Raw genomic sequence first — 15650 nt, 5'->3', positions numbered from 1 at the left:
AGATTTATACCTATAATAAACTAACCAAGCCTGGAGATATATACTTATAATAAACTAACCAGCCATGGAGATGTATACCTATAATCCCATACCCAGGAGGTTGAACGAGCCTGGATATATAGCAAGCCCCTTGCTTCGTCTCAGACAAACTACATTGCAAATGCTACTCTTGCTTTTAGGTCATCCGGAAACAGATGGTGGTCTGTATTTGACCCTGTGAGCCTGACCTATGCAATTAGAACATTATGAGTGTTTTGAGTTTCATTTCAATACACTATAGTACAAGAATTACTCTCCCTAAAAACCATTGCAAGCCCCGAAACAGTAACTTCACAAGTCATCTAAGATGATACCTGTTTTCGCAGGATGGTACCCGGGTCGTAGGGAAATGCGGCGGTTACTGTGGGAAGTGTACTCCGTCCTCAGGCACTGGCCTGGAGGTGCGAGTTTCATAACTAAGGTAAGTTCCCTGCTCACCTCTTTCATTTTAATCTATAGCCTAATGATAAACAGATGTGGGTAAACGGCCCCTCCCCTGACAGAGCTATCGCCAAGCATCGTGAAGCTGCCCCGATAATATTCTGTCCTTTACATTCTTGTTTGTCTCTCGGTGTCTGAAGAGTCATCTCTCCCTCACCCCTCAACCCAAGGTCCTCACTGCATACATTAAGTTTCTTTTCACTGCCTGCTGAAAATGCTGCTTTCCGTGTTTCTCCTCTGAGACTTTTACTTCCTAAGGTCTCTGGTAGATCCAGAAATCTATGCTTTGAATATTGTAAACTGTGAAGTAAGGGACTGAGGCATACAATACCTCAGGATATAAAATATATCCTGGCACACATATATATAATAATTTTTACTTTCATGAAAATAAAATATATAGTATGTTATATATAATAATACCAGGGATATAATAATTACAGTAGTGCTGGTGGTGGTGAGCTTCCGCTGCACTGAGCAACTTATGGGAATCCTTTTCTCTGTCTCCTCACAAGGAGGTCATGAAGTAGTATTTTGCCATAGAGGAAGCTGAGGCCACAACCATTGAGAAGCTTTCTCAGACCCTAGTGATACCTTACACCAAGAACTATACTCTCAATCACTATAGTGTCACTGATGTGCCACTCACAGCGGGGCCAGCAGCTCAGTGTCATCTGAGATCTTATTATAAATGCAGAGCTTAGACCCTCTCTGCACAGAAGAAACCAAAATCTTTAATTCTATCAAAATCCATAGGAGACTCATTAGCATACCAGCAAGTGCTCCCTCTGCTGGAGAAAAGATTAAACCGGTCACTTTTGATTATCCTGGTGCCTTCAGCTGCAAAGCACAGAAGTTCAATCGACCTGTGTGACCTTCTAATGCCTTCCCTATACTGTCCAGTGGCCCAGTCAGTTCCCCCGATAGCTCATTCATGATCTGACACAGAAGTTACTATTTAACAACTGCTTAAGTAAACATTGGTATTGAAAAGTATTCTTTTAATATTTTTTTGAACAGGCTCTTGCTTATTAGCCCAAGCTAACGTCACACGTGCGACTCTGATGCCTCTGTCTCCCAAGTGCTGGGATTTCACTTACACACAGTTGCATGCTACCACATGTAGGTGAAACCGCCATCTTAAATTAGTATTATTTGTGTTGCAAAAGGCAAAGACAATGTGTTAAAGAACTGGGACCTGCACACGCTGTGCTGTGTTCAGGCACCGCCCACAGTAGTGTGCTCCACTGATCAGCAATGAGCCCTCATGGTGCTTCTCACTTAACGTGACATCTTTCCCATACATAGGCCTCACTGCGATGACATCATCATTATAACTCCTGAATCAACTAAATGCCTTCTGCATCCGTGCTGGAAAGTACAATGGCTCAGTATATAAGAGTACCACTGGCTGTTTTTCTAGAGGATCTAGGTTCAATTCCCACCTCCCATATGGCAGATCAGAACCATCTGTAACTCCACTTCCAAGGATTTGATACTTCCTTCTGGCCACCCGGGTACCAGGCAGACATATGACACACAAATATACAGTCAGGCAAAGCACCCATACACAAAATAAAGCAAAAAACCTCTCCTCACCGCTGATTGGATCACATGGTCAGTTCTGAAGCAGTCAGTGTCTTATGGCCTGAGATCTTGGGCCTACAGAGTCAGATGACTGACAGCTGCCTTTGGAAGAGGGTCACTTCTAAAAGAGCAAGGAGAGGCTTGACTTGGGACAATAGCTCAGAAGTAAGGCACTTTCCCAACATGAACAAGGCTGGGTTTGCCCCTTAGAACCAGAGCAATGAACAAAGCAATTGTGAGTGAGTTGCAAAACAGCCTGGGCTAGGGAATAAAACATACACCACACACAGACACACACACATACACACACACATACATACCACACACTCATACACCACACACCCACCACATCATACACACACACACACCACATACACACCACATCATACACATACACCACATACATACATACCACACACATACATATACCACATACACACCACATCATACATACACACATATACACACCATATCATACATACACACACCACATCATGCTCATACATACCACATACACACCATATCATATATACCACACACATATACACCACATACATACACACCACACACATACACACCACACACATACACACCACACACCATATACTCACATGTACCATATACACATACCACATACATACACATAAAACACCACACCACACACCATACACATACACACCTCATTCGCCAAACACACATACTCACAGTCACAATCACAATCATAATCACAATCATGGAGGTTGAAGAAAGACTTGAGATCCAAAAAGAGAAGATGGGGTGGCTGTAAGCAAAACTCAGCAGATAGACTTCAGAGACCCCATTTTCATATGCATTCTATGTCTTCTTTTCTTGTGTCTGTTATGTGTCATAAAACACACATGAGTACATACATATGAAATTTACAAGTATGTAAGAAGACTAGAAGGAAATGTACTAATATTCGAATGTTATCCCAGATGAAATTTCTAGACACAGGACTCTTTCCTCTTTCATTCTTTTGTAATTATTCTTTTTAAATCAGGTCCATGTGTTTTTGTGTGTGTGTGCTGGGGCGTGGATCCGAGACCAACTCACTGCAGTTGGTTCTTGCCTTCTAGAGGGCTCTCTTCTGGAGCTCACATGCCTGTTCTCTTTTTCCCCTCTGGTACTGGAGTTCAAACCCAGGACTTCACCCTGCTAGACAGGCACTCTGCCACTGCGCTACCTCCCCAGCCCAGCCCACTGCTGTGTTGTTTATAGTAGGTAGAAGATAGACAGACAGACAGACAGACAGACAGACAATCGATAGATAGATAGATAGATAGATAGATAGATAGATAGATAGATAGATAAAAGAGTTCACTTTCTAACCTAGAGAATATCCTAAGTGACACTTCATAATTCTGCACATGGTAGAGCCTAGTTTACCTACTCTTGACTCTCAACTTTTGATATGGAAGATTTATAATTTCTGGTTTGTTTATTTCAGGGGCTCTGAAGAGGAAGCCATGTGAGATGGATGAAGGATAGTAATTCAATACCTCCACCTTAAATTTGGGTGCATCTGTGTGCATGTGTATGGATCTGTCTGCGTGTGTGTATGTGTGTGTGAATGTGTGTGTATATGTGTGTATATATGCATATATATAAATATATATATTTTATATATATATACAGGTTGAGCATCCCTTATTTAAAAATTTAAACTTTGAAATGCTCCAAATTCTGAAACCTTTTGAGTGCCAGCACAAGATCTCAAATGGGAAATTTCATGCCATGAAACTTTGCTTCATACACAAATCTTTATAAGTACCATACAAAATTATATTTCTGCCATGCATGTAAAGGTACATAGGAAACACAAACAAGACACACAACCCACATTCTTGGGCACATGTTGTTCTCTTCCTGAGTACCCTACTGCTTAAAACCTATACTAAAATCTCCAAGTAAACTACAACTCTGTTTAAAAGAAAGAAGTATAAATTAATACCAAGTTTAGATGAGCCCCATCCCAAAGAGATCTCACTTTAAGTATGAAAATATCACGAAGTCTTCGAAATGTCTGAAATACACCCTGATGGTCACCAAGCATTTCAATGAGGGATACTCAACCTGCGGAACACCCTAATGATGTAAAGTTTAATATTTATGTTTGAAATTATTTATTGTGATGTAATATTTTTGTACGTAAAATGATTTTATTGTGACTGCCTTGCATGATGCTCCCCGTCGCAGTCAGACCGCTGCATTTTACGTACTCTACGTTATATGTAGTATATGACAAAGTGACTCTTCGTTATCACGGTACACTGTTGTTTACTTTTTACCTGGAAATGTGTTTTACTGTTACATTTTGAAAAATTTTTGTAATTATTTTTTTAACAACCTAGCTGACATCAAGGTGCTACGTGAGTTGAACAAGGGTATTTTTGGCAATTGTGGGAACATTTCATTAGCCAATAAGTAAGTTAGAAACATCACAGGTTGTACCAACTGTTCATCACAGTCACTATTCCGTTTCATGTGATCTCTGGGAAGAATTGTGCTGCCTTGGTGCTAATATTATATGTTTTTAAAGTAATTGTCAGAGTCAAAACTGTAAACATTTAACAAAAGGGAGCAAGAGATAGATAATCCCCAATGGATAAAATCACCTGCTAGAGTAAGACCCACTATTTACACGTCTTTTTAGACCTGTCTTTTTTATAGTAGCTAGACTCTTATCTTACCGTTATTGTTGGTAATACGCTCTACTCTGCTCCATGGTGCCTTGGACTCCTTCCAGTCATTGGGAGGTTCCACCAATAGCTTCATTACAGAGTGACACTGGGAAAGGGGGGCTCTCCTGCTGTTTTGTCACGATATCCTCAAAGTTTATGAGCAGCAAGACAAAGGATCTACCACAAGAGCATGGCCTTAACCCCTCAGCATATTCATGGCCTTCAGCACCCCTCGGCATACTCGGAGAACGACAGATCGACCACTCTCTACCTGAAAACTTTGGCCAATGATATGACTTCCCTTGAGGCTGGGAGCCTAATACCCTGCCGGGTTTCCTGTGGTCTTCAGCATTTGTGTGAAAAAAAACTGGTGTCTAAGATTCCCAGGTCTTTCTGGTCTTCGATGACTCCACCTTTGTTACTTCTTTCAGGAATGAGCATGCTGAGGCAGTGGTCACAAGACATTTTACTTGAGAAAGCCTGCCCAACTTTTCCAAGACCAAAGAGATTAGGAAAACCCTGACAGTATTCTCCAACTCCACAGAAACACCAGAGCACTTGGTGTATGAACAAGTGTCATTTTCTATTGTTAATACATGTGAAACATATTATAAATAAATATTGTGACCACATCCAAACCGTAGATGCTTCTCTTGGCTTCTGGACTCTTGATTAAAGTTTAAATATGAATGTCTCTAGGAATTATATATATATCGACATACATATATATGTTTACATATAATATTGTATATATGTATGTAATATTGTATGTTATAACCACAATATGCATATATACATATTGGACTGGCAGGTTTCGTATGTCATCTTGACACAAGCTGGAGTTATCACAGAGAAAGGAGCTTCAGTTGAGGAAGTGCCTCCATGAGATCCAGCTATAAGGCATTTTCTCAATTAGTGATCAAGGTGGGAGGGCTCCTTGTGGGTGGTGCCATCCCCGGGCTAATAGTCTTGAGTTTTATAAGAAAGCAAGCTGAGCAAGCCAGAGGAAGCAAGCCAGTAAGAAACATCCCTTCATGGCCTCTGTGTCAGCTCCTGCTTCCTGACCTACTTGAGTTCCAGTCCTGACTTCCTTTGGTGATCAACAGCAATGTGGAAAGTTTAAGCCGAATAAGCCCTTTCCTCCCCCAACTTGCATCTTGGTCATGATGCTTTGTGCAGGCAAAGAAACCCTGATTAAGACATACACACACACACACACACATATATATATTAATATACCTCACATTACATATTATATATGTATACATGTACATAAAATATTATATACACATAATTATAACTTCAATGTATATGATATATGTGTATTGAGGTTATAATATAATTACATCATATTCCCCATCTCTTTCCAGCCTCCAAGCCCTCCCATATATCCCTCCTTGCTGTCTCTCAAGTTCACGGCCTCTTTTTTAAATTATTAATTGTTGTTACATATTTAAATATAACTTGCTCAGTCTGTATAATGTCACTTGTATGTGTGTTTTCAGGGCTGATCCTTTGGCACTGGATAACCAACTAAGGCTGAGGTTCTGTGGCCTTTCCCCATCCACTTTGCCTTGTCTGTCTTGTCCTTATTTAGCTCATGTCTAGGTCATCGTGCTAATGAGACTTTTATGGGTGTAGCTTTTGACACTCCTAGGAGACAATATCAGCTCTCTGACCCACTGACTCTTACAGTCTTTCCATCTCTCTTCTATAACTTCCCCTGAATCTTATGTGTGGGAATTGTTTTGTAGAAGTATCTGCTGGGGCAGGACTCCACAACTGTGCATTTGGGTTGTTTGTGATTATCTGCAAAGGCATCGATATGTTGCCAAGAGGAGTTTCCTCGATGAATGAGGACTACATTTATGTTTGGATATAAGGACAAATATCTAGAATATAATAAGGATTATGTTGAATTAGTGAAGTGATAGCTGTAGGTTCTCCTCCAAAATTCATGGCTTCCCTAGCCCTGGGTTCTAGGCATGGTTCTCCCTTGTTAAGCAGGTCTCAAGATCACTTAGAGAGCTCTTGCTAAACACCAAGGTATGCACACCACTACTGCATCCTTAGGGTCATTGCACCAGGCCAGTTGTTATGGTTTACAGGCATCGTAGCTGGTTAGCACCGCTGATTGCTTCCATCCTTTGGAAGCTTGTGCAGTGCCTTCTGGTACCAAGCTAGTCCTCAGAAAGGAGGTTCAGGTCAGCTCCAGCCCAGGAGCCTCTGAACCTTGTGTCTGAAGACCCCTGAGCATGGTGTCTTCACCTTTAGGGAATCACCTTCCACTTCTATGGGGCAACCATGGGCAATAGCCTGTAATAGTTTGTAATGTTTGGGGAGTCTCTTGAACAACCCTTATCAATGATTCAAAAGAGGGCTTCTCATGTAAAAAATATATATATGTATATATATATATACATGTTTATGCATAAGCATTTGTGTAGTATAGTACTTATTTAGGTAGATAATTTAGGTAGATGGTTAATAAAGGTCCCATGGCCTTTCAGACAGACTTACTGTCTGCCCTCCTTCTCCTGTGGTTATCTCCCTCTCCTCCCCCAACTAGATCCCCCATTTTTTTCATTTCCCTGATCAATTGTTACCTGCTATTCCCCTTTCTGTTGCTCCCCTATCCTCTCTCTCTCTCTCTCTCTCTCTCTCTCTCTCTCTCTCTCTCTCTCTCTCTAACTTTCCTGGTTTCTGCTGTTACCACAGGATCTATCCTCCATCTGAGCTTTTGGAACTAGAAGCCTCTGAAGATAGAGTGATATTTCTCTGGGTCACCTCATTCAACAAGATATTGTCTAGTTCCTTCCATTTACCTGCAAAGTTTTTCATTTCTCTTCTCTTTACAGCTGAATGATCTTCCCTACTACATGTGCACTGCCTTCCATTCGTCTGCCTGTTGGTTGAGGACATGTAGGTAGTTTCCATTTCCTCACTACTGTGACTAGAACAGCAGTGAGCAGGGCGCAGCGAGTGTCCGAAGGCTGAGTCCCTGGGCATATGCCAAGACGTGGAATAGGCGGGGTCATATTGTAAATTTATACTTAGGGTTTTTTCCTCCAGAATTCTCCACACCGATTTCCATAGTGTTTGTACCAGTTTGCAATCCCAAAAACAGTGAATGAGGGCTCCCCTTTCCCCACAGCCACACCAGTGTTTGTTGCTAGTTGCCATGCTGATGGGGATAATATAAAACCTCAAAGCTGTTTTAATTTTCATTTTCCTAATTGCTAAAAACAAAGAACTTTTGTTGTTCTTTTTGAGAACTCTGTTCAGGTTCTATGCCCATTGTTTTAAATAGATCATCATTGGTTTGAGGTTTTTGTTTTGTTTTGTGGGTTTTTTTTTTTTTTGGTTGTTTTTTGATTATTTTGGGAGGGTTCTTTATATATTCTGGATATTAATCCTTTGTCAAATATATATCTGGCAGGTTCTCTTCCATTCTGTGAGATTCCTCTTCACCCAGTTAAGTATTTCTTCCATAACCTGTGACCAGTGTGTTATGATGTCTTCAGCAATAGCCCCCTAAGATCAAGTTCTGGTGGGCAATCATAAACTCTAAAATGCCTGTGTTGTTTTAGGGGTCTCTGTGACACCTCTGAAAAACAAGAAAGTGGCAGTATCCTACACCTAGTACTAGGCTTTTTATTTAACAATTATGCTTCTAGGTTGAACATAATTCCTTATGTAGTGTAACCCCAATTAAATTTTTGTATATGAATATATGTTTGTGAGACTTATAAACTATTAGATTTCCATGAGGCTTTTCAAATACCCTTAGAGTTAGCCACACCGACCCCAGCCCACTTCTCTGCTCTACCCTGTAATCCCTTTTCTCAGTAAGCTCCCCTCCTCATCATTCCACATCTCCCTTCTCTCTCAGCTCCCTTGAGAGCTTTCTCCTACCTCCCTGATAACTGTCCCTTTCGAGTTTCCTTGATTCTATCAGTACCTCAAATTAAATGAGGTAATTGCATGATTCTAAAGATTCGATGCTAGGATCTGCACATAAAGAAGAATACATGACAATTGTCTTCTAGGTCTGGGTTGCTTCACTCATTATAATGGTGTCTACCTCCATTTATATTTTCATTTTTCTTTACAGCTGAATAAAATGCCATTGTACCACATTTTCATCAGGGAATGGGCATCTGTATGTCCTACCTATTGTGAATAGAGCAGCTATGAACATGGATGACCGTGTGTTTTCATGATAAGCAATCCTTTAGGTATGTTCCCAGGAAAGGTAGAATTGTGTCAAATGGTGGTAGATCTAGTTTTAGTTTTCTGAGGAACCACCACACTGATTTCCACCTGTTGGTAACTGTACCAATTTGCACTCCTACCAACAGTTCATGAGGGGTCTCCATAATGACCCATCCTCTTCAGTACTTGTGGTTGCCTTTTGTTTTCTTGACTGAGCCATTCTGACAGGGGAAGAGGGCAAGATGAAATCTCAAAGTCATTTTAATTTGCATTTCCCTAATAACTAAAGATGGTGAATACCCTTAAAAATATTTCTTAGCCATTTTTATTTCTTTTGAGAATTTTCTGTCCAGTTATATATATCTACCTTTTTAAATGGGTCTCATTATGTACCTACCCCTGACAGTCCAGGAACTCAATTTGTAGCTCAGGCTGACCTCAAACTCATGTAGATACCCCTGCCTCTGCCAGCTGAGTGCTAAGGTTAGGGCATGTGCCCCACACCTAGCCCCGTAGCCCACTCTTTTGTTGGGTTGTTTCCATTTTTAGATTCTTGAATATTAGAGACACTAATCCTTTGCCAGATGTGTACATGGTAGATTTTTCCCATTCTTCAGTTCGCATTTTCAGTTAATTAGAAATCTCCCTTGCAGTAAAGAAGGATTTTTAATTTTATGAAGTTCTGCTTAATGATTGTTGTCATATTTCCTGCGTGACTAGCATCTTACTTAGAAAATCTATATCCTGAAGTGTGCCAAATGTGTTCTGTCATATATGCATAAGTATGGGGCCTTCTATTACAACATAGCCAACCTACCATGAACCCCTTAAGGGGTAATCCAGTATATGTTAGATGTCATTTGTTTTTTATCTGTCCTAATATCAAGGCTTGGAGAGCCTTTATGACAGGGGCAGTTATTAAGTATGGAAACTCCCATGGGAACATGTAGCAGCAGAGCTCTCATCATTCTGGGTGACCTGCAAGACAAACATCACTCACTTCTTGGCCTCATAACAGCAGCTGCACATCTTGGAATCTCCTGGGCCCCATCATAAGCAAAGCAAACCACAAGATCTCAAAAGGATCTTTGGGGTTTCCTGAACACACCCAGGGTTACTTGCGAAGGGGCGTGTACTGGCTAGTTTTGTGTGTCAACTTGACACAGGCTGGAGTTATCAGAGAAAGGAGCTTCAGTTAGGGAAGTGCCTCCATGAGATCCAGCTGCGGGGCATTTTCTCAATTAGTGATCAAGTGGGGAGGGCGCCTTGTGGGTGGCACCACCTTTGGGCTGGTGCCCTTGGGTTCTATAAGAGAGCAGGCTGAGCAAGCCAGGGGAAGCAAGCCAGTAAGAAACATCCCTCCATGGCCTCTGCATCAGGTCCTGCTTCTTGACCTGCTTGAGTTCCAATCCTGACTTCCTTTAGTGGTGAACTGCAACGTGGAAGTGTAAGCTCAATAAACCCTTTCCTCCCTAACTTGCTTCTTGGTCATGATGTTTGTGCAGGAATAGAAACCCTGACTAAGACAGGGCTTAAGAATAGTCCTAACTGACAGACTCCCCCAGAAGCCTTACGCACACTCCAGAGAACCACTTCTCAAGGCGTCTGTATTTACACACTGTGCAGTGCACAGTGAACTGTGCAGTGTGAGATCTTTCATCCTGTCACTCTGATCTTGTGTCTTTGTTTACAATGGAATGTGCAGATGATATAACTTGTGATATTTCTTCTAATCTTTACCTGTGGAGCCTAGAATATGACTCTTACACAGGGTCAATATACGAATACATTTAAAGCATTTAGAAGATAGCATGGCATGTAGTAAATTCTCAGTATGACTTTAACTCCTTGATTATTAGAAAAGGTATGAATTAACAAATGATGTCTATATGTCATCCCTTATTTGATCATGAGAAGATTATCATGTGGACACTCTTGACTCCGATTTTAACTTCACCACAGGGGCCAAGAGTTAAAACAAAAACAAAAAACAAACAAACAAAAAAGCTGAATTTTCCTGAATATATCCCTCTTAGGATATTCTTTGTACACAATATAGTAGAGTTCTCCTGGATGTTTTCCAAGAATATGAATGAAGGTTATAAATCAGAGGACCTTAGGACCAGAAAGATCCTAAAAATGGCATATAAAGCAAGGAATATAGTAACTGTACCTTAGGAATAACTAAAATTATGTTTATGGATTATGTATCACCCTGTGTGAAATGTAGCAAAACAAACACCATAGACTTGGTGGCTATAAAATTACAGAAATATATTCATTAGTTCTGGAGACTAGAAAGTTGGAGATTAAGATGACAGAAGATTCTCTTCATTCTAATCCCAGACAACAGAATGGTGTGGGGCCTCTCTTCCTTTTACAGGGTCATTAATACTATTCATAGGGGCTCTGCCCCCATGATCTAATCACTTCCCAAGAATCCCAACTGCTAGTAGCATCTCTTTGGAGGTAAAGATCTCTATACATGAACTTGACAGTAGTAGTAGCAGCAGCAGCAGCAGCAGCGCAAACATTCCAACTACAGCTTCCCGGTTGATCTTTTTTTTTTTATTCGATATATTTTTTATTTACATTTCAAATGATTTCCCCTTTTCTAGCCCCCCACTCCCTGAAAGTCCCATAAGTCCCCTTCTCTCCCCCTGTCCTCCCACCCACCCCTTCCCACTTCCCCGTTCTGGTTTTGCCTTATACTGCTTCACTGAGTCTTTCCAGAACAAGGGGCCACTCCTCCTTTCTTCTTGTACCTCATTTGATGTGTGGATTATGTTTTGGGTATTCCAGTTTTCTAGGTTAATATCCACTTATTAGTGAGTGCATAGCATGATTGATCTTTTGAGTCTGGGTTACCTCACTTAGTATGATGTTCTCTGCTGCCTGAGAGAAGAAGCCTCATTTTAGGGATTGTCTAGATCAGGTTGCTGTGTGGACATGTCTGTAGTAATTATCTTGGTTATTAATTGGTATAGAAGGCCACCCTCTGTGAGTGACACCATTCCTTAGGCAGCTGGTCCTGGGTTGTATAAAAAATTAGCAAAGTATGATCTAGGGAGAGAGCCAGGGAGGAAAGCCAGAGGTAGTGTTACTTCATGGTTCCTGCCGTGAGTTTCCTCAGACATGGACTATGACCCAAAGTGCAGGATGCAGTGAAACCTTTCTTCTCTTGAGTAGCTTTTGATTGTGGTATTTGTCATCAGAACAGAAAGAAAGAAGAGCAGGAGCCATCCTTTGTTTGTCCCCTGTTGCTGTGCAAGACACTGACCAAAACCAACCTGAGGAGGAGAGCACTTACTTGGCTTGTAGGTTACATTGCATCATGAAGGGGAGCCAAGGCAGGAAGTCATGTCAGGGCCTGAAATAGAGACCATGAAAGTATGTTGTTTACTGGCTCGCTCAGCTCTCATTTTTAGAGTACCCAGGACCACCTGCCCAGGAGTTACAGCTCCTCACACAACATTGATAAAGAAAATGGCCCACAGACAAGTCCAAAATGCTAGTCTGGTTGATGGAGGTAATTTCCAAAAGTAAAACTCCCCCATCCCAGGTGACTCTGGCTTGTGTCAAGCCAACAAATCCAACATGACAGTAGAGTTTGTGGTGGTTAATTTTGGGGTTAATTTTGAATAGGCTATAGAATCCAGTTTGGGGGTCAAACAGCAGTCTCCATTTTGCTATGAAAGTACTTTTGAATATATGGATTAACATTTAAAACAAAACAGAGTAAAGCAGGAGACCCTCCATTGGGTTTTATCTAATCAGCTGAAGACATTTAGAGAAAAAGATCAAAGTCGGCTTTCATAATCAAGGCTCACCATGGTTGGCTATTCACACCAACTGGAGCAGCAGGGAAGGCTTTCCCTGCCCTGGGCTCCCTTTGTCAACTTTGTAGGCATTGAAAAGGCAAGGTTTACAAAGAGGTCAGCAGCCGCCTCAGGAGTGTCAGTGGCCTGGCTGTGCCCTCAGACTTCCCTAACAGTGCCAAAGGTCCTTTTCTAATATTTTCTAACAAGGCTGGAGAGTGGCCAAGTCCCACCCTACAAGAAAAATAAATCCTACCAATACATGAGCTTCCTCCAAAGATCAGGCCATGTAACTCCTTCAATCCCAGGCCACCTGGAAAGCCCCACCCCCATCCCCACACCAGCAAGAAACACTGTGCAAACCCTGCATTCCGCCCAATTTTCCCACTGTTTCTCCTCTAGAAGAGACAGCCACCCTCCTAGGTTTTCCCTCCCAATAAAACTCTTGGTTGAGGTTTGTTGTGTGGTGTGATTTTGTGGTATTACTTGGCTCCTGATTGCCTCAATTCCTCTCCAAACAGAGCTGTAAGACTTTCCCTGGGGAAACCTCACCCTGCCAGGGCAGAGCAGTAAAAGTTTTGCTGGGGAAAATTCCCTTCCATCCCTCCACCACCGCCCCCCAGAGCAGAGCTGTTACACTTGCACTGGGGAAACTTTCCTAGCAGCTGCAGCATAACTTCTGCAGGGGAAGCCTTTCTCTTCAGAGATGCAACTCTTAGAGACATCGCCTTCACACTGTTGCTCCAGCTGACCATCCTCTTGACACTCAGATTCCCAAATGCCAGGTCCAGCTGACAGTTGATCCCTCCCCCTTCCGTCGGTCACTGCTATACAGAGCAATGGAGAAATGTATATGGTGTGTGTGTGTGTGTGTGTGTGTGTACATATAATCAACAACAACAACAAAAATACAACTGTCACTTCAAAGGGAGATAAGAGATAGTTTATTCTGAGGTAGACTCCAGAGAGCCAAATATCCCCCTTAAAAAATGGGGTACAGAACTAAACAAAGAATTTTCACCTGAAAATATCAAATGGCTAAGAAGCACCTAAAGAAATGTTCACCATCCTTAGTCATCAGGGAAATGCAAATCAAAACAACCCTGAGATTTCACCTTACACTAGTCAGAATGGCAAAGATCAAAAACTCAGGAGAAAACAGGTGCTGGCATGGATGTGGAGAAAGAGGAACACTCCTCCACTGCTGGTGGGGTTGCAAGCTGGTACTACCATTCTGAGAGTCAGTCTGGCGGTTCCTCAGAAAACTGGGAATGATACTTCCAGAGGACCCTGCTATACCACTCCTGGGCATATACCCAGAAGATTCCCCAGCATGTAATAAGGATACATGCTCCACTATGTGCATAGCAGCCCCATTTATAATAGCCAGAAGCTGGAAAGAACCCAGCTGTCCCTCAATGGAGGAATGGATACAAATATTGTGGTATATTTACACAATGGAGTACTATTCAGCCACTAGAAACAATGAATTCATGAAATTCTTAGACAAATGGATGGAACTGGAGAACATCATCCTAACCTAGGTAACCAGTCTCAAAAGAACACTCATGGTATGCACTCACTGATAAGTGGATATTAGCCTAAAAGCTTGGAATACCCAAGACACAACTCACATACTAAATGATGCCCAAGAAGAAGGAAGGAGTGGCTCCTGGTCCTGGAAAGGTTCAGTGCAGCAGTGTAGGGGAATACCAGGACAGGGAAGCAGGAAGGGGCGGATTGGGGAATAGAGGGAGGGAAGAGGGCTTATGGGACTTTTGGGGAGGGGGGATCCAGGAAAGGGAAAATCACTTGAAATGTAAATAAGAATATATCGAATAAAAAATAAAAAAGAAGAGATAGTTTATTTGGAGTTGATTATTAGTGACCACAGCCTAGGAACACAGATTTAGGTTACCCCAAATTTCATGTTACAAGTTGGGAGCCGTTTAGTGAACTTTTTATAGAAACAGAACAAAGAAAGTCACAAATCAATGCGCTTCTCAAATGCATTTATGGACACCTTAGGCAGCTACAACAAATCTAAGATATCTCACCCGTTGGCCTCAGATGCTGCCCAATAAGTCTTAGTATTCTGGTTTATAGTAACTATAAACTCTGGTTTTATTAAGGCATTCCAAGAGGTTTTTATTTGTTAGTCCTAGGATGTCAGGCATGACACCAAGGTGGGCAAGGGATGGCTATTTAAGGGCCTAAAGATAGCTCAAGGTAAATTGTACTTAGGCTCTGGACCTGAACATTCATCTAATGACTTCTTTGGCATTTGCAGATACAGCTCCTTTCCAGGAGAGAGAGAGACATGGCTCTAGGTACGTATGACATTGTTTGTGTATCTGAACATTGCTGCTTCTCCCCCTGTGGAGATCCTGGCAGTGACCCACACAGCATATGAAAGACCAGGGTTGATTCTGTTTCCAGAGGATGCCATGAACTCCAAATCTCAAATTCTAAAAGCTATGCTAAACACCGATTATATGCTTATGAAATCCTTTTCGTACTTCTCAGCTAGATCTGCTATTTTTATTCCCATTTTAAAGATGGGAGAGTTGAGCTGACTCAAACTTGCTATCCAATTTGGTCAGTGTAAGAGAGAGCTCCAAAGTCAGGAGGAGGCTGGAGCCAGACCCTGAGTCCTGGCATGCTGGCCTGCACACCAGCAGCCTCCTCACAGGAAACAGAGTGAATAAAACAACCTGTGCTTCATGTGATCCCATGGAAGAAGACACAATTGGTCCTCCAAGAACATTCCTTGTACCTCCAGACTGTTCTGCAGTAGAAACAAACAGTTAAAAACTCCAGGCTCCTCCGAGATTAAAGATCAAATAAT

The 15650-nt window shown here is 41.8% G+C and overlaps 1 protein-coding gene across 3 annotated transcripts in view; it reads left to right on the top strand.

Annotated features, from left to right (window-relative positions):
• Adamts9 (ADAM metallopeptidase with thrombospondin type 1 motif 9) overlaps positions 1 to 5402 on the top strand; it is a 171390-nt gene extending 165988 nt beyond the window's left edge. For all 3 annotated transcript variants that reach the window (XM_052174356.1, XM_052174353.1, XM_052174352.1), the window contains 2 exons: positions 366 to 460; positions 3536 to 5402. In XM_052174356.1, coding sequence (XP_052030316.1) covers positions 366 to 455 — 90 coding nt within the window. In that variant the 3' untranslated portion in view covers positions 456 to 460; positions 3536 to 5402. The remainder of the gene's footprint in view (positions 1 to 365; positions 461 to 3535) is intronic.
• Positions 5403 to 15650: the final 10248 nt, after the last annotated feature.

The sequence above is a fragment of the Apodemus sylvaticus genome, chromosome 2 (assembly GCF_947179515.1).
Source record: "Apodemus sylvaticus chromosome 2, mApoSyl1.1, whole genome shotgun sequence".
In the NCBI taxonomy this organism is placed as follows: domain Eukaryota; kingdom Metazoa; phylum Chordata; class Mammalia; order Rodentia; family Muridae; genus Apodemus; species Apodemus sylvaticus.
The sequence above is the reverse complement of the archived record's forward strand: the minus strand, read 5'-3'. Positions and strand labels throughout refer to the sequence as shown.